Raw genomic sequence first — 18,841 nt, 5'->3', positions numbered from 1 at the left:
GAACATCGTGGCATGTGACCTATCTGTGGAACACTATTTATCACTTCTAAGAAAGCCTATTCGAGTCCTGCACTCTTTGCAAGATAGTAGCGCCGGCTTCGTGCTTCAAATGTGAAGTATAAAATGAGCATTATTACTTTCGGGTTGTAAGTGCACAGAGGTGCAGCAGCCAATTTTTCCCTCACTCCTCAGAAGACATGCTAGGTCACTCTGCATCAAAGAGCTGCCTCCCTGCCTGATCAAAGACTGTTCGACTGGCTTGATGGACAGTCAAAAATAGTGTTCTCACATCACCTCCACTTTCCCCTGACAGGTTTTCATGTATATGCTCATCAGATAAATTAGATTTTATGCATAAAGTATATATAGAAATGCTGGAGCAACTGTGTATAAATAGGATGTCTCTATAAGCATATTATGAACTATTAGATTTTCACATGATAAACTACACTGCATGAAATGACAGGCAAAGGGCAAAAATTGTTTTGCAATAACAAAGGAAGAACAAAAAATGATGCTATACTTGCAGGTTACACGATTGGCTACATTTGAAATGCTTTCACAGTGATAAAACAAGATTCCCTTATATTTATTCGATATAATTTAAATGCCTCTTTAGATATATGTCATTTAAAGGTTTGTATATTGCAGATGTCACCCACTTGATTTCGTCCCACTGTTTCAAAGCTTCAAGTTTCTGATTTTAGCCTTTGATATCTTGATTTTTAAACCAGACACCACAAGCAAGTCTAAGGTTAACTTGACTGAGGAACTGAAGGGCACCACACACTCAAACTCATACAATGTACACTAAATGGTAGCATCTTTTACTAAATATACATGATACCATATTAAAAGAGACTTGAAAGTGGTCGTTCAATTCAGAAACTCATCAGGAAAGCATTTATTAGGGTCATAGGTGAAGTGAGTAAAATATTCTCTATTACTGGATCCTTTTGGACTGGCTTCATGTGTTAAAATGTTTTGGGGGGGTTTGTTTGCCATCTAAAGCCACATTTTTTAAAGGAACTGTTTAAAGGAGCTTTGAGAATCGGTTTTGTGAGATATCGCAAAGAACTAACCTGAACCTTCTCTTCCAAACACAAATGATGTAATCTCAGCTCTCTTCAAGTGTAACAACATCAGTAAAACAATCAGAGTATGTGCTCTGTGATAATGGCAACTTAAGTGAAACAGAATTTCAACAGAGCTTTTCCAGAGATGTATTTCTGGGTAAACAAAAGTGCAACAAATTAGATTCTCATATCAGGATTTTATCTGGATGTGACTCTTGGCATGACAAATAAGCCCAATGATTTTAATTAGATGTGTAAACTTTGCTGTTTCTGGCACATTGGTTGCCAACAACTTTTTAAGATTTTGCTGCCAAAAAACTTCTTATTACCTTAACAAATCACATTAACAATATTTTTTAGCAGGAAGTGGAATGCAGAATACAGGTAATCAGCCTCAAAAATAGCTTAAAAGTGACCCTTTCTCATATTTTTTTCTCACATTCTGTGATACCAAATTAAATTGCTGGCTGCAAAGATGAACCGCATGTAAAAGGACAAAAAAAGAAAAACTTCCATTACATATTTCCTGTGTCCAGGAACACTTTATGAAGCACACCTGGCCATAGGTGTCCTTCCTCCTCCGCAGTGCTGGATGACATTTGCAGTGACAGAAGTGTTTGGTCTGTGGTCTCAGTCTCTCTCGCTCTCTCTCAATACACACACACACACACACACACACACACATACACACAAACTACCCATATGGCAACAGAGCCACTCAGTCGCAGCTCTTATCTTTGAAAACTACTCAAGTCTGCACATCGAAAATACCTGCTGCCACTGCCTTTGATTCCCAGGGAAGACAGGCAGACACGTGCGTGTGAGTGAGACAGCCTCAGAGACATGTAGGAATGAGGCGAGTGCGAGTCTGTGCATGATTGCCACAGTGGGGAGTATGTCATCCAGTGTGTGTACAGTTGTTAGAAATGTGCAAGCTGCTGGGACATGTGTATGTGTACACGCGTACATGTACGTGCATGCTTGCTTGCGTGTGTGTGTGTGTGTGTGTGTGTGTACCCGATTCGTGACAAGCCAACTGTGACAGGCTCTAATAGCTCTCAAACACATCCGTCTGAACACACTGCTGCTCATTGTGTGTGTTTTCTCTGTTTTATCTCTGGCTCTGTTATCACTGCAAGTCTTCTCCTCCACTGCCAACACCACCGGAGCGAGACAGATTGAGGAGGAAGTTGGCCGGGAAATGGCATCGATGGAAAGTTCTGCTCTGTGGTGAAACTCTGCGTCTAGACCTTTCTGCAAACATAAAGTACCTGCTTTACAGTCTGACAGCAGAATTGAGCTGGCTAATGAATTGAGGAGGTCTGTTACAGCGAAAAAGGCTCATGGCATATACATATATACATATTAGCCTCTCACTTTTATACACTTTAAAGATTGTCAACGTATAAACTCAGAGACACAGGCCAAATGTGCAAGTAGCTTATTACAACAGGTAGTTACTTTTCCCTTGCAACAGCATGTAGTGGAGACAGTAATTAGCATAACATAGCATCCATGTAGGAAGGTAGTCAGGGTGGATTAATGAGTTGTTGTCAAAGCATGTTTGCAATTTGTTTCCAGTTTTAAACTGAAAGCCAGCATTTAACCATGACCACTTCTACTAAAAAAACACAAAGCATTTAACCCAAACCTTGACGTCTGACGTGATTTCAAAAAACATCACCTCATAGCTGTCTGTGGTTCTCAGATTTTACCTTCAACACGAGTCATTAGTCTTAATGGGTTTTCCATCCACTTGCTAGAAATAAGTCTGGGCTCGAGGAGTCAGAATTGGGAAAACTTTTCTGAACTCATAAAGATGCCACAGGGACAATCCAGTGTCTAAATGTCAAACAATCTCAATATACTGGATTCAAAACCTCTAAAAATAGTTATACTGAAATATTCAGAATTACTTCTTAAAGTTGCCTTAAAAGTATGCATGACTTTTAACGGAGACAGAGAATACTAAAAGAATCAATACCTTCACTGTCAGAAAAAAAATTTAAAAAAGAAAAGTGGTACTTTATAAGACTTGATAAATTGATAAAAGGAATTTAGTCTTACATTTCTTACCTGCAAAATATACAAACAAATATATAAGACATAAAATCTTCACCTTGCAACATACAGAAGCAAAAATATATTCAGTTATTCAAATCCTTCATGTCCACCGACACAAATCATATCTATAACAGTTCCATTCCCCTCTTAATTCTCCCACGTGCACATGTCAGTTTTGTCCTGCAGCCGCACATCATTTGTAATTATGTAAAACAGTCCGTTCTTATTGCATGGAGGAAAGCAATTTTTCTATGCAAATGGTTAAATTCCCTGTGAGGGCCGCTAGTGGAAGCATGCTTATAAACGTGCTAATGATGAATGACGGCGGGTGATATTGGGGTCACTGCACGTGCGACACTGATGAAAATGATAAACTAAATGCCAGAAGTGTCCTCACAACGAGTGAACTGGGTAAAAGAGATGGGACATGGTGGCGCATTTATTATCCAATTGGGTGAAGCAATAACGAAGAAAGATCAGAGTGATTTGAATCATTTATTTTTTCTTTCATTTTGAATCATTTTCTCTGACTTTGTTTGAGATAATAGTACAAATCCTACACAGTAAATACACAGAGCGCTGCATGCTGAAATTGTGTGTAAACCACTTGACCTGGACTCATTCACCTTTTAAGATTTCTATCAGTAAAAAGAGAAACTCTTGGTTTTCCCAACCCTGAATGTCAAGGTAATGACTTCAGCAGGGGTTCAGCTTAAAGCAGTCTGGTCATGCTTCTCTGACCTCACAAATAATGTTTGTTCAAACTTAATACGATTTATAAAATAATTTTAATTGTGAAAGTGCAGGATTTAATTTTATGGAACCAAATTCCATCATCTTTGTTGTATCATTATGGTCCAGTGAATATTCTTTCGCTATCCGGTCGTAAAGTCTGACGTCATTAGCCGTGTCTGGGTCTAAACTCCGCTGCAGGTCCATATATCAAACGATCACTATGGCATTACTGAGAGTTGAAAAACTGTCTAAAGTCTTTAATCTTTAATAAAATGATCAGCGTTCTGCTCTACCAGGTGTAACAATTGAGTTTAACATCCAGGCATCCATGAAAACGGAATTTATGACATTTAACGGAGTTAGAAGTTAGCAGGAAGTTAGCTCGCTAGCTTCTATCTAAATACAATATAGCATGTCCTGACTGCGGGGTTTTGGAAACAAATTAAAACGTACAGCTCTGTTATCACTTCCAACATAAATGAAGACAGAAAGCTAAACAGCAGTGACGTTTGTAGGGTTACTGAAGTTTGGCTAGCTGGTATTTAATGATGTGCTACGTGACCGCTAGCGACACAGCTATGTTAGCATAATATAAACAAGCTAACTTTTTTTCCACTTGATAAAAGTTAACGTGAGTGTTCTCGGTGGTCAGGAACAAATGTAATCGCATGGCAGGATGCTATAAAAGGACCAAACTTCAGCTAGGAGAACAACTGAGATAATCCATCCACAATACGAGGTTAGTCATTCATATACTGCTGCATGGGCTGGGCTGTAGTTACATCATAAGGTTTTAAAAACTGAGCTTAAATAAATGATTAGCGGTAATAAAAGCCGAGGGAGGTCAACAGTGATCACTGACTGTTTTAGGAGCTTTTTGAGATTAAATAGAAGAAAATACATAACATTAAACATGTTAACAACACAAAAGCCATATTAAACGCAGACTACTTTGGACCCGGAAGTAGGATTTGTCACGTCATCACTTAACGACCGGATTAGTCACATAGTGGTCAGAAAATTAGCATATTTTAGTGCAATGGATATAGCTAGCTGCTTTTTTAAGGCACAGGGATATAGGTTATAGGATTTAGGTTTAAGTTCCAATGCAAGAAGCAACAAAAAATGATTAGGGGATGCAACATATAACAGGCTCTGTGGCGCAATGGATAGCGCATTGGACTTCTAGTGATTCACTTCAGATGTAATTCAAAGGTTGTGGGTTCAAGTCCCACCAGAGTCACTATTTAACTGAGGGACCTACCTGAGGGTCTATCTATAACACAATTACATGACCTTTAATTAGGAAAGAAAAGTCACAGTTTTTCCTTTTGTTTTCTACTGTACCTTTTCTGTTTTCATTACAGAGTGTCCACATACTAATGGATGAACCATTACAGAAACATAAAAAATATTTTGGTAATTACTAATACAGTTACTGTAGCATGAGCCATTGAGTGGTGGTCTAACAAATTTGTTAAGTGTTCAGTTTTGTGACAAGTTAATGCATTGAATTGCACTTTACGCAAGGCTTTAGGGGACAAAATCAAACATAAGCTAAAAGACAGACATTTAACATTGTTACATGCCTGTAGTCTTATAGCATTACATACTGCAAAGGACTGAAGTCTATTGGATTATTCTGCATGTGGATAAAAAACTGTATGTGGATAAATTTTATGAGACCAGCTTGAAATTCACAGTTTCCTTAAATCATAAGAAAAAATACTCAAACTAAGTTTTACATTCATAGGATGGATTAACACTTTTTTTTTTACCCTTGCAAAAGATTTTTGATATCTTCTTACTAATATTACTTTTTTATTAGATTTTCTTAAAGTCTGAATTTGTGAAACAATGCTCTGTCTCTTGAAAATATAAGATAATTATGTTCTGGCTCCTGGATATGTTGTGTTTGAGTTTCTTTGAGTTTGCTGTTTATAAGTCTTATTTCTATTATGCCAGTGCCCCAGTCTCTCCCAATCTTGTCTCTGTGTTTTGTTATCCTTTCAGTCTCTCCAGTCTGTCATGTCTCATTGTCTGTTTACCCCCAGTAGTATTATCAACTTAGTAGTTTGAGTAGTGTTAGTCTGAGTCTCAGTATTTATTTGTATGTGTGTTACTTCCTGTTTTATTTTGATACTCTCTCGTTCTTGCATGTTATATTCAGTTTTGCTTCCCCTGTCATGTCAGTCAGATTCTGCTCAGCTGTGCATCCAGGTGTGTCCACTCTGCCCTAATCTCCTCCTGTGTAAATACCATCTGTGTCTCCCTCTGTTCTCTGTCATGTCATCCACTTGAGCTGTGTGTTTTGCTTGCATTAGTTTCCTTGTAGTTTTCAAGCTTCCTAGTTTGTAGTTTTTACCTCACTAGAGTTTTTGTATTCCTTATGTTTTGTGTTTATAACCTAAAGCAATAAAGTTGCCTCTCTTAGTTTACCCATGTCTCTATCTGGCAATTTGGTCCTGCCTTGCCTGTCACACAGCCGTACATGACAGGAACACTAAATCTTGGTCTCACAGGAAGCCCTGAAACATTGGTCACAGTACCCAGAGGTCAAGTCATCATGGGCAGTTAGAAAAGTTATGTGACCTTTATAAAGGTACTTAACCCCAGTGAGTCAGTGGCAGACGCCTGTTAGTGTGGGCAGCTGCTAGGTGGCACATTTTACAGCTGTGTTTTTATGCTTGAGATTTATTTTATGTGGCATCAATAAACCCAATGAAAGAAAAACCAGTTAAAACTGTGTTGAAACACCGAAAATGTGTGTGATTGCCATTTGAGGTGAATCGCTGAGAGGAGTCATTCTGTCCACAACATCTCCTATTGATTACTAAACATAGGATATGCAACTGCAAACTGCTCAGAGACTAATGTACAGACAGGGACAAAAATATTTGTGAACTTGAGTAAGCTCTTTCTGAGTTCTTCTTGCAGGAAGAATAAGAGTTGCCCATTAACAGACAGACAGTGTCACTGCCAACAGCGGCTCTGTGGTTTTACAAATCTGGTTGATGATTTTGAATAGCAACATGACTGCTCACTTTGAGCACAGAAATGGATCCTCATTCGCTACCAGCAGAATGAATGACAACATTTTTACTTGAGGCGTTGAGGGGACTGATAGCCACAGTGGCATGCTCAGGCATCTTGTTTCGATGTTAAATAAAGTGGTCTACTCAGAGTCTCAACGTATAATGCTGCAGTCTGAGGGGAAAAAAAGTCGAGGCAATTATATTTCTGTCCCTGTTTCACTTCTATTGAAAGTTTCCACAGTAATTTATTTTCTGAATAAGTTCCATGACCTCTCAGGCCTCTAAAAACCTGTTTAAATTCCCCATTGTACAATTTATTTCAAATATGCCTATGTGACAAAAGGAAAATAAACATTCATTTTCTCAGTCCTGAAAACTTAATTTTTACAGCAGTAGCAACAATTGACAAGATGGTAATAAAAAATAATGACAACTTTACAACAATTTTTCAGGGCTTCCTAAACTTCCTGTGCATCAAGGACCAAAATTCAGCAGAAAAAGGAAATGTGCATTAGTTAATTACAGTACCAATGCATCATCTACTCTAAAATGATAATTTATATATTTTTAATAATAGAATTTTTCAGGCTTCTTGTTATTTTTGTATAAACTCCAACAATGAAGTAATCAGAACTGTAGAATAAAATGCTCAACTTCTAAACTTTTGACTAGACTAGAATTTTTTTCAACTTACCTTTTTTTTTAGTATTTAATGCTGTTCAAGACACGGTCAGATCAAACCAGACATCTGTAAAGAACAGACTGTGTTATGCAGAGTTATGCAGACTAGCAAAACAGCAACATTCAGTATAGCAACATTATCAATGCAAACTGATTTACTTTCATCTTGATATAACAAATTATATTTTTCTAAATTATAAAGCAATTTACAAAAACAGATTTTTTTTAATAAAATAGAATAATATTTATTGCCAGTCCATCCATTTATCCATTTTGTTTTCACCCAAAATCAGACTGCATGATGATGGACAAAGCAGTAATTCACGGTATTCCAGACATCCTTCCTGATCCCACATTCTAGTTCCTCTTGGGCATCCTAGGGCATTCCCAGCTTGATGAGATATAATGTCTCCAGCAAGTTCTGGGTCTGCCCAGTGATCTCCTCCCAGCTGGATGTGCTTGGAAAACCTCCAAAGAGATGCACGCAAGAAGCATCCTGATTAGACACCTGAACCACCTGAGTTGACTCCTGGAGCATCACAATGAAGCAGCGGCTTTGCTCTTAGCAGCGGCTTTGCTCTTAGCACCATCCAGGAGTCTGAGGTCCAGCCACCATTCACGATTACCAAGATTGTATGGCCACAGGTCTAACTGAAAAAAGGATGGTTTAAAGGGTTTTGATTCTTCCTTGTTGAAAAATTGCTACCTAATTACAGAGGAGGGGTTAGCATCCCTCTGATCCTGGGAAACAGCCACTGGTATAGTCTCGAAGGGTAAATCGGTTCCAGGTGAGGGGACAGACTAAGAAAAAAATCTCTCAATAATTCACAATTCACAGTTTGAGAACCTTGCTGGGTAGCAGGAAGAAATAACCTCCACTGCCATGTAGGCCCATGGGTTGGATACTATGCAGCCTGGGTGGAAGCCAAAAGCAGGGGTCTTGATGTGCCGGTGTCTTTAACAAACTAAGCTTTTAAACACATCTGCATAGAGGGAAGAAAATGGCACAAGATGGAGTAGTTTATATAGACACTCTGCAACACTTGTCAGTCACACTGGTTGCTTCTGTGACTGGTCAGAATGTGTGTTGATTTGAACTGTGTACTATCTCCTTTCCTTTTCATAAAGGACGGTTCAGTGTATCCTGTGTGGTAATGCAGGAACCAATGAAGTATCTTTCCTTTGTATTTGGAGAATTCGAACAGCTCTTACTGTGCCACGGACACAGTACCTCTATTATTTCACTCACTCATTCCTAAGCAAAACTGACTTTTCAAAATGCAATGAAGGCGATGCATAAAGGTGGAGACACAGTGGATATGAACTGACAGGACAAATGATGAAAAATGCCATAAACCAAACCATCATAAGCAATGCTACAGCACAACAAGCATGTGCTGTTTGGGGCTGTATGATGGAGACAATAGCTGGCTCATCTATCTCACATCAATCCCCAACAAAGTCCCCCCATTATCAGTTTTCTTATCTGCTTATCTGACTGGTTGTAAGGAGCCGGAGTCTAACTCTGATGATATCGACTGAGAGGTTGCCAGTTTGTCACAGACAGACAAGTAGTCGTTCTCTGACATTAACACGTATAGTGAATTCATAATCACCAGTCAACCCAACTGGGGCAGTATTCACTGATACCAAAAATCTTTTGGATCTATAGAGCTAGCAGCATATGAATGGAGGTCTCAGGATAATTATGGCATTATTCATTAAACTGTGTGTTCTATTACATATTCTGAATTAGGGTAATAACCTTTAATTCTTATTACAACAATAGCCCTCATTTATCACATAAGATACACTTGGTGTTACTTGGTGTTCAGGATTGAGATCAGTTCAGATTTTGGCAGAATTATGAACAAAAGTCAAAGAAATCAATTCAATAATTAATTAATCAATGAATCTTAATCACTAGTTCTTTTACCCATATAAAACTTTAAAATGTCCACATTATGAGTGAGTCAAAGATCTTGGGCTTCAGGCAAACAAGTGAGGGACGTTCTTTCCTAACCTTTTATTTAACACCAACAACACTTTTTATTACTTTTGGACAACGGAGATGATCTTCTCCATTCAGTTGCTCCCTTTAGGGGTCACCATATCATCTCACAATATCCCTGGCATCCACGCCATCATTCTTACGTCCTCCTGTCATGATCTGGAGTTTGTGACTCCATGTTTATGTTTTAGTAGTTATTATTATTCTGGGTTTTGTTTTCATGTTCCTATGTGTTCCCCAGTCTGTGTGAAGTTTTTGCGTTGTGTCATTGGGTGTATGTGTTTCCTGTTTTATTTTGAAGGTCTTCAGTTTGCCTCCCTAGTCTCGTCACGTTAATCACTCCCAGCTGTGTCCCCCACCTGTGTGTGATCTCCCTGTGTTCTCTGAGTGTTTTTATGTCTTGTCTTCTGTCTTAGTCGTTGCTTGTTCGTCTGTGTTGTTTCCCCTCGGTCTCCCTGCGTCTCTCCGTATGCATTTCCCCGGACCTCCCTGCATCTTCGTTTCTGGTTTGTTTTGTTAGTTTTACCCAGTTTAGGTTTCCGGTTTCATGTTCACCCACCATTGCTGTTTGTACCCACTCCTGTAAATAAATACTCACCTGCACCAGAGCTGCCACCTTTTGGGTCCTTTCTACAACTCCACACGTCTGCCACACCGGACGTGACAATTCCTCCATTATATCTACAAATCTTCTCTCTGATCTTCCACCAGCATCCTCTGTGTTTGTCCAGATCATCTCAGCCTTTCCTCATATGCCTTTATGTCTCCACCCACTCCACTCTGTCACCAGTGCAAACAGGAAGGGGCTCAGAGCTGATTCCTGATCTACTCCCATCTCTAGCTTGAATACACCTGGCACTCATCTATTGTGGTCACCAATGTTCCCTCTAAGCTGCGCGCGTGCGCAATTGCGCACTGCTGGCACGGTCTCTGAGCACAGAAAATCTGCGTTGCGCACAAATTTTTTTAAAATTAAAACTTTAACAATTCTGTTTTGCAGTGTTAGTCAGTAAGTGACTGGCTGGGATTAGAACGATGTCACCTTCTCCCATAGTCCAGCCAATAATGCGATTCGCATTCGTATATACGCAGCTAATCAACACCGTTGACAGGCTATGACAGCGTCCTTATGTGCCGACACCGGTGTTTTAGCTAGCAAAGCGGCGTGGCTGATGTGAAGTCACGTTAATGACAACGTTTACAACCATTGGAGATGTGAGCAGGACAGACGGAACAATTGACAGAAAAAGTGTGGACTTTATACCAGTTTTTAAATTGTGTTGATAGGCCACGTAAAACCAGAGTTATGATAAAAATATACGCAATGTTTGGTTTTCTTCCTGAATATTATCGTTGTTTATATTTACTGCGGGAAGAAACGGTAAAAACTGTGTTTTATAGGGAAAACGCTCGAAAGCACTCTCCACCTGTGAGCGAAAACAACGCCAAAAAAACCCCACTCTTTCCTATTGGTGGAAAAATGTACCATGTTGACCAATCAAAAAATTATATGGCAACATGGCATTTAGTTGTTTAGGAAGGGGGGAAGTTTTAGGAGTGACAGCGGTGTTTTGAGATGTGAGAGATTTGCGACGTTTAGCGCAAATCTTGTGATGTTAGTGTGTAGTGTAGTCAATAGTTTTGACTACACTACACACTGTGTCAGAACAATGAGGCGACTACTGAATGTTACAGGTGTTACGGGAGTGATACATCTCCTGTTGTCAGGCCTGCAGGTATCAGGCTGTGGTTCTCCTTTATCTCATAGTAGACATAAACTATTTTTTGGAGTGGCACAAATAATTTGTCTATAAATAGTTGCTGCAAAAAACTTTGTTGTTTGCATAACTCAGTTACTTTTTGAAGAAGTAACTATATAATTAATTGCCCAACATTGGTCATTATTTACTGTACTTTGCAGACAGAGAGTTACAGGACTCTCTCCCAGACCACAGACTCATATTCATGATACAAGTCAGAGCTTTATAAAAAAAAAAAAAAGAAGAAAGAAAGAAAGCTGTGTTTTCAAAATTGGAGTTCAGGTTATTTTTACTTCCAATAGTGTTAACATACTACACAGGTCAATGACTAGATTTCTTTACATTTTCATTGTAAGTGGGCTAAAGCAGTTAATTAAAAGTAGTCTAACATAAATGCTGTAATTTGATTATTTTAATAAAACCATGTAACTTGGATCGATTCGATGCTGGCGTGACCACAGTGCACATGTCTGCTGTTGCTCACAGTGGTCCAAGGGACCGCTCAGTGAGTTTGTGTGTTCGCTCAGACACATGAAAAATTAGAGGGAACATTGGTGGTCACCCAGGACACGTGCAGAGAAACATTTCTAATTCCCTGTGTGAACAAATATACTTAGAGCTGTTCTCGTGTTAATGTTGATTCCAAATACATGATAATACTATGTGTGAACAGGCCCTTTGTAGCTACTATCAGGCAAACCAAATCTCAGGGACTAAAATGTGTGCACATGTATTCAAACTGCAAGGTGTCTACAGTAGAAGTTGCCATCTATGAAAAGAAAAACTTAGACGGTCTAAATCTACTCATATGACTCACTATTGAGAGAAAAGCAGCATCTTGCTAAATCGATTTCCCTACTTCCTACTCTCTAAGTCAACACTGCAAGAAAGCAACACAAGCTTATGTACTGAGAACGTTTTCCCCCCCCACAATCAATAGCAAGCTGCTGTTTCACCTGAATAAGCACTCAAAAAGCTGATCATCCACCCAGCTTCTTATCAGGAGATGCTGGATGAATAATAATGCCAAGTGATGATGACTCTGAATGAAAAATGCGATTCATTTTGGCGTCAAAATGTCTTTGTAATGAGAGATTGTCAACATGAAGGAGATGAGGTTAAAAACAGCTGGACAGGTATTAGGCTTAAAAACAGCTGCACAAAAAACTTATGTTTGAAGGAGTGACAGCGGTTCTTCCACAGTGCTAAGAAAGAAACAGTTAACTGCAGGCATGCGATGAATCAGATGATAAAGGGTGATTTTAAATCGCTCTCTTGATCAAGTGGAAAAAACAGGTGCTTACACTGGGATTTTTTAAAGGTCATGACAGATCAAATATTTGCTTTTGTAGCTTAACTTTTGATTAAAGAGTGCACAGTTTGCATACACACGTCTCCCACAAAATGTCATTATATTATATTTATTTAAGAGTGTGACAAAAATCTATGTTAACCCTATAAACCCTGAACCCTGAAATAATGTCCAGAACATATAGATTTTAAATTTAGATATAATTTTGCATATGTGAATGTAATTTTGTATAATCTTTGTTATATCTGGCATTTTTTTTTTGGCAGTTTATTGCTCACACTTTACCTTAAATAAACAAATGGGAGTTGGGGTTAAAAAAGATACACTTGGTGTTACTGGGTTCTAAAGAAAATCCTCCCTTTTAACCAGAAAACTGGAGATCAGGTCTCAAATGCATATATTTCATTCATTTTCACTCGTTGGCTAACTGTGCCAGAAACGCTCTGTCAAGTTTAGCGAGAAATGTGTAGCTGAGCACAATAGTTTTAAAAGTTAAACCATTTGTGAACTTTGAATGACAGGTCAGTTTTGCCTTTAATTTCCCTTTTTCATTCAAACCAAAGTTAGCAGCTTTTTAATAATATGGCTAATTACAACTTTAATTTGCTAGCCAAACTAGCTGAATGTTAGCTAGTTTGGCTACCTAACGTCCAAGCTAACTCCTTTACTCTGTGGTCACTATAATGCTGCTGCTACTACAACAACTACTTTTACCGATAATAATAATCGAGTGATGGACAAAATACCACACTTCACATGAACTTTTTGCCGAAATATATGTTTTTCTTTTTGTGCAGTGTCAAGCAATATAAACCCACTGCAAAAAAGTTGCACCTTCTCGTATATTAGGTGTTAGTGTTGCTCAAATATCTCACCTGAGGAGAAAAAAATGTAAATGCTGAATGTCAACCTTGAACGCCATCCACTGCAGGACATCACTTTGTGTGCACACACCTAAGGTACCTGATTTAAAATGCAGCTGGTGTTAGCAGCTCTATAAAACACGTTTTACTGCTCACCCCGATGGTAAAAGTTATTGTGTATAATTATGTCAGAAAAGGATAAAAAGAGACCACAGTCACAAGTCGGGATTGCATTACAATACTGCATCGACAACTAGACTTTATTCACAAGTTGTTTACACCAATAGAACAAAATATCTTCTGTTGTGTTTTGGGGTTTATGTACAGTTTTAATGCAACAGACCAGCTATCTATTCATACTTGATGGTGAGTGAGAAAGAAAGAACAGCAGCAGGGAAACTGATTGAGTATCAACATTGCAAAATAAACAAATAAAAATAAAAGCCCATTATAATAAGCTTGATTCAAATATAGTAGAATAAGATCATTTAAAGTGAATTCCAGTTCACTTAATTCCACATTTTTATAATATACCTGACAGTATCCTAAAAAAGGGGGAGAAACAGAATCTCATTTCACATTGAACACATTATTAAAAGCAGCATTTCTCGTAGCACGTTTCAATTTTGTGATGGAAAAATGTAGACCAGCTTGCTGCAGTGTTACATCATATTGTTACTGCACCCGTTTCAGCCCGCTTTAACTATGATCTGCACAGTTTAGAGAAGATAATCCTTGGCTTTTGTACTTTAAGGTCCTTGGAGCATCTTGTTTAATAAAGAGTCTAACACAAAGTTAATAGATACATCAGCAGTTGGCTGGTTGCTTGCAGAGGTTTGTAAAGGTCATTTTGAGGCAAGGAGAACATTACAGCACACATTTGTTGAATAGTCATGCATTAGCAGCATAGTGTATGCAATTCATGTCATCGGTGATTTACAAACAGAATTAGTAGAATTAACTGAATGAAACATTTCAAACTGTCAACCAATTGATTTTGCACGAGCTGGTTTCCCAAAGCCATCTTTAATAATCAGTGTCTTAACTTCAGGCTATTTAGTAGTGGCTTTTGTCTAGCTAAAACCGAAAATGAGCCGACAATCCCAGGACATTCTGTTTAGAAGCCAGCAAAAATAATGATCTCTGAAGTTGTCTGTAACTGGTGGTGGGGCCTTTTCTTGAGAGGCGTGATACTGAAATAAACCTACATACATGGGCTAAAACATAAAAAACAAGAGTTAATGCTGACTGTGCTCTTTTTATTTACAGCAGTACATAAAACATGTTAATTTTAGAATGGTGTTGGGAAAACCAGCTGAGGCGTGTCACTGCAAACTAATTTCCATTGCAATACAGATTTCACTACTGTACATGGACAAATCATCCATTAATGCTACATTAAGAACCTACTATTCAGAAGCAGAGCTATTCCTTTTGGCATGACAATACTTGTCAGAAACATTACCATTTAAAATGACTCCACTCCAGCATTTTGAACTTATAGTTATTTGAAGTAGGTACTTGTGAGAAGACTCTCACAAACTTTTGGCCGAACAGAAACTTCTGCTCCGGCAGAATGTTCTTCAATGTTTATCGCAGCAGTTTTCATTTAGCACAGGCACAGCTAATCTTTAATCCGCAGGTTAATCCACTAGAATGAGGCCATTTTAAAATGAAGCATTACTCCTTATCCTCGTGGCTTTTACCAGTCCATCTACTGAATGTTTATTTTTTTTTGTTAAGGCAGACATGAGTGTAACTTCACTGACAAGCCACAACATTGTTTTTCCACAAGAAAGAACAATTCAGGTAGAAGAAACACAAAATTGCTTCAACAAAGATGAAGCAAAATCATTTGACCGTATTTCCAGTATTAGCACGTTTTTTTGTTCAACTAAGACAGTTACCGATAATGTGTTAATTTTTGGGTTTCCCCGCTTACTTTTACAAAAGCAAGACTTCGTGGGAGATGGAATCACTCGTGTTTTGCCTAATATCTACCGTACTGACCAACGCTACGTGCTGATGAGTTACAGCATACTGTGACACACTAGCATACTGCATCAAAACATATCAAAAAGCATGGCATTAAATATCAGACACAATATGTGATGATCTGCGTCACAAATGCACCCACTCAGAGACCAATCAGTGGCATCAATTCAGTAAAACTCTCAGGTTTGGCAACTGGCCACGTTGAACATTGCCCAGAAAATCAGAATCAGATATACGATTACATTTTGAGCCATCTTATTTTGATCATTGCCAGCTGATGCCAATGAGATCAATGTTCATCTATAAACAAAAATTATGATAATTAGACACTTAACAGAATACAGATGAATTTGAAAAATCGCTTAAAAGGCGTTTAAATGCGGCAAAATGTTACTTTGGAAAACAGGCTGCTTGGATCATCACAACAGAAGGAAGGTCTGTCTATGTACAGGATAGTTTCAATGGTTTCCTGGCACAACGTTGACTGAGATCGAATGGGAGATGTTAAGAATTGCAAGGAACGGCTGCACATGGAAGGGAGAGGGGTCACAAGGAGGAAAGACGAGACATGCGGAAATGAGAAAATGGGATAAAAGATGAGAAAAAACAACTGATGACAAGATAGGGTGAGAAATAGGAAATTTGACTGCAGGAAATAATAGAAGCGATAAATGGTAAAAACATGGGTAAATATTAGACATGAAAAGGGCATGGGAGTAGCAAGGAGTGTGAAAACAAAATGAAAGTAGAATACAGTGGAGAGAGGAGGAAAATGAAGAAGGAGTGGAGAAAAAGAAGAAAGGCAGACAGGAAAACACAGATTAAGTGAAGTGTCAGAAGGAGGAGAAACAAGAGACGGAAATGACAGATGAGAAGCACGAGAGGGGAAAGAACATAAATAACAGGGTAAAAAATTTAGGAGACGGGAGAAAGACAAAATAGGAAACAATATAGGAGAAGATCCTTGGGATGAGGAGTAGAGAAGGTGTTGTTTTCTACTGTGGAAGAGCTTTCAGGATGGCATTCACCTCCTCAGCAACGGCTGTCAATGCGAACTCAAACTGATCCTGCAGACACACAAAAAAGAGAAAGAAAGTTAAAAGTTTATACATGCAAGAACAAAAAGATTACTAAGTGTTTGATTTCAGCGATACATGCTACTTTGCATTTACCCTTCAAAAATCCTTAATATTGCATCAGTTTGCGGAGATTATGATGCTGAACAAAATGTGGAAGTACCCAACTTTTATTTCCCACAGACCTTTTTGTCTGTGATCATAGAAAAGCCTGTGAAAAAATCCCACTGGCTTTGTGGCAAAGGGAGACTCTAGCTTCATGGCCGTGAAGTTTAGATGGCCATGCTTATGTTAGAGAACTGTTATGTTGTTTTGAAACACTTATTTATACTCGTGCGTGATCAAAACATGGTTGACCTATGAGTACTTTATCCTCACAGTAAGAAGTAGATTAAAGGCACAAACAGCAGATCAAATTCAGAAATGAAATCAGAGTGCTGAGGCTGGGTCTCCTGACCACAAAGGGAATCAATGTGTGAGGAGTGCAGGGAGAGTGCTGTGACAGCAGTTCAGTCAGGATACATGCTTTAATAAAACCTGGATCAATACCATGGATGTTTTACACACATCCTGGGTTTCCTTTCTAATTAAGTTCACAGATCAGCCGGTAATTGTTTCCAGACCAGCCGGAGTCATTCAGTGTACAGTGTGATGACGATATACTTGGTTGTAGGTCTCTGAGGCAGTGAACAAATGTATTTTAGAATATGAGTCTTTTTAATAATTTGTTTGAGGACTTTTTCCCCCAAAAAATACTTACAAAACTTTATTCCCTTTATTCCCTAAACACTTAACCAAAATGGAATAGAACCACCTTTTTTGCAAATTCTTATTCTCGATCATTCACTTCATATAACCAGAAAGCCTCCACTACAAGTTCTGATTAGGACAACCTGGGACAGGTTATCAGCACCTATTTGAACTCTATACATATTCCTCTGTGATTTGACCTGATTTTCCCATAATCCCTTTCAGAAATCGATTCATCTGAGCTGAAGCAGTGGAGCCAGTCCCCAAAACTCTCAAATCTAGTCTCTCTCACAATAGGGCATAGAGATTATCATCTCAGCAAAGACTTTTAGACAAAGTGAAGTTTTGATGGGAGTGTGATCGATTGTTAGAAAGACAGTTCTGGGGCATTAAGGCGATCTAAGAATGTCAAGTTGACATTTTGAGTTTACCATGGCAATCTTTCGTGTAACCTTTCTACCCAAATTCATGTGACAGCACAGATGGATTGTTCGTTTTTTTGATAGAGATGCTGAGAATGACCTTACTTACATTATATGCTGATGGAAATAAAAGTAGCCTTCCACAGTAGCAACCTTAAATGTAATTACTGCAAATCAGCCTGTATATGCAAAACATTCTCACTGTCATTCTCGGATACTTAGGACTTCTTGGAGTCACATTTTAATCCTACTATGGTTTCGATTTCCAACATGCAGCATAACGGAGCTCATGTTGTAGATTAGCATCTTGATGGGTCACACAGTGGAGCAGATCTAAGTCACTGGGTGTGTTGCATAGGTTCATGGTGAACATCTTTCATTGATGAACCAAGATTTGAAACAGCGAAATATTATAGTGTCTGACTCATTCCAATGTAGCTGAAGTGAGATCCATCCACAGCTATCACAACTTATTATATTCCCCCATGTAATTTGACTGCTGGTACAAAAGCAAAATAATACAGACAAATCTGAGAAAAGCTTTAAATATTTTTTTGATACTTTAATGTTCCTGATGATGCACTGTGTGAGAAGTGCTGTTCATGCACTAGTGTGCAGTCACTACCATACATTTTAAATCTAATAAATATATATATTTTTTCTGCTCATATACATCTTGTTCCTTGATAAATGTTGGCGAAGGTCCTTTCTCCTTCAAGGACCTGCACTTTTATTTATATTTGAGGATTTGTTGAAGTTTGTGAAATTACGTTAAGCAGGATTTTTAAATGTAAAAACAAAAAAAGTCATCTGTTCACACTGTTCCATAAATCAAACAAAATCTGCACAAACAAACAGGATTCAGGTGTGTGTTACCTTAGTCTGAACCATTCCTGGCCTCTGGTCCCGCAGGTGCTCCAGAGTCGCTGCAATATCAATCTCCTTGGCACCTGCCATACACACACACACACACACACACACAAAAATGATGTTGGATTGTGTTCAAGGCACCACCAAGATAATCCAGCTAACATCACTCAATCTGCTCTTTTAAACCAACT

General features: G+C 38.5%; 1 protein-coding gene and 1 non-coding gene across 2 annotated transcripts in view; one reads left to right on the top strand and one right to left on the bottom strand.

The window, feature by feature from the left end:
* Positions 1-5,026: 5,026 nt before the first annotated feature.
* On the top strand, positions 5,027-5,118 carry trnar-ucu (transfer RNA arginine (anticodon UCU)). The gene is given in 2 exon segments: positions 5,027-5,063; positions 5,083-5,118. It is a non-coding gene; the product is annotated as a tRNA-Arg (tRNA).
* Positions 5,119-13,765: 8,647 nt separating this feature from the next.
* The window catches only part of LOC146553114 (receptor-type tyrosine-protein phosphatase N2-like), a 220,548-nt gene continuing 215,472 nt past the window's right edge, over positions 13,766-18,841 (bottom strand). The window contains exons 22-23 of the mRNA XM_085256023.1: positions 18,657-18,730; positions 13,766-16,599 (exon numbers count right to left, since the gene is read on the bottom strand). Of these exons, the coding sequence (XP_085112149.1) occupies positions 16,528-16,599; positions 18,657-18,730 (146 nt within the window). The 3' untranslated portion in view covers positions 13,766-16,527. The remainder of the gene's footprint in view (positions 16,600-18,656; positions 18,731-18,841) is intronic.

This window comes from Mchenga conophoros, linkage group LG18, assembly GCF_057382185.1.
Source record: "Mchenga conophoros isolate Kocher_MC1m ecotype Shallow Benthic linkage group LG18, M_conophoros_male_GT1.1, whole genome shotgun sequence".
In the NCBI taxonomy this organism is placed as follows: Eukaryota; Metazoa; Chordata; class Actinopteri; order Cichliformes; family Cichlidae; genus Mchenga; species Mchenga conophoros.
This window is presented reverse-complemented; position numbering and strand designations above follow the sequence as displayed.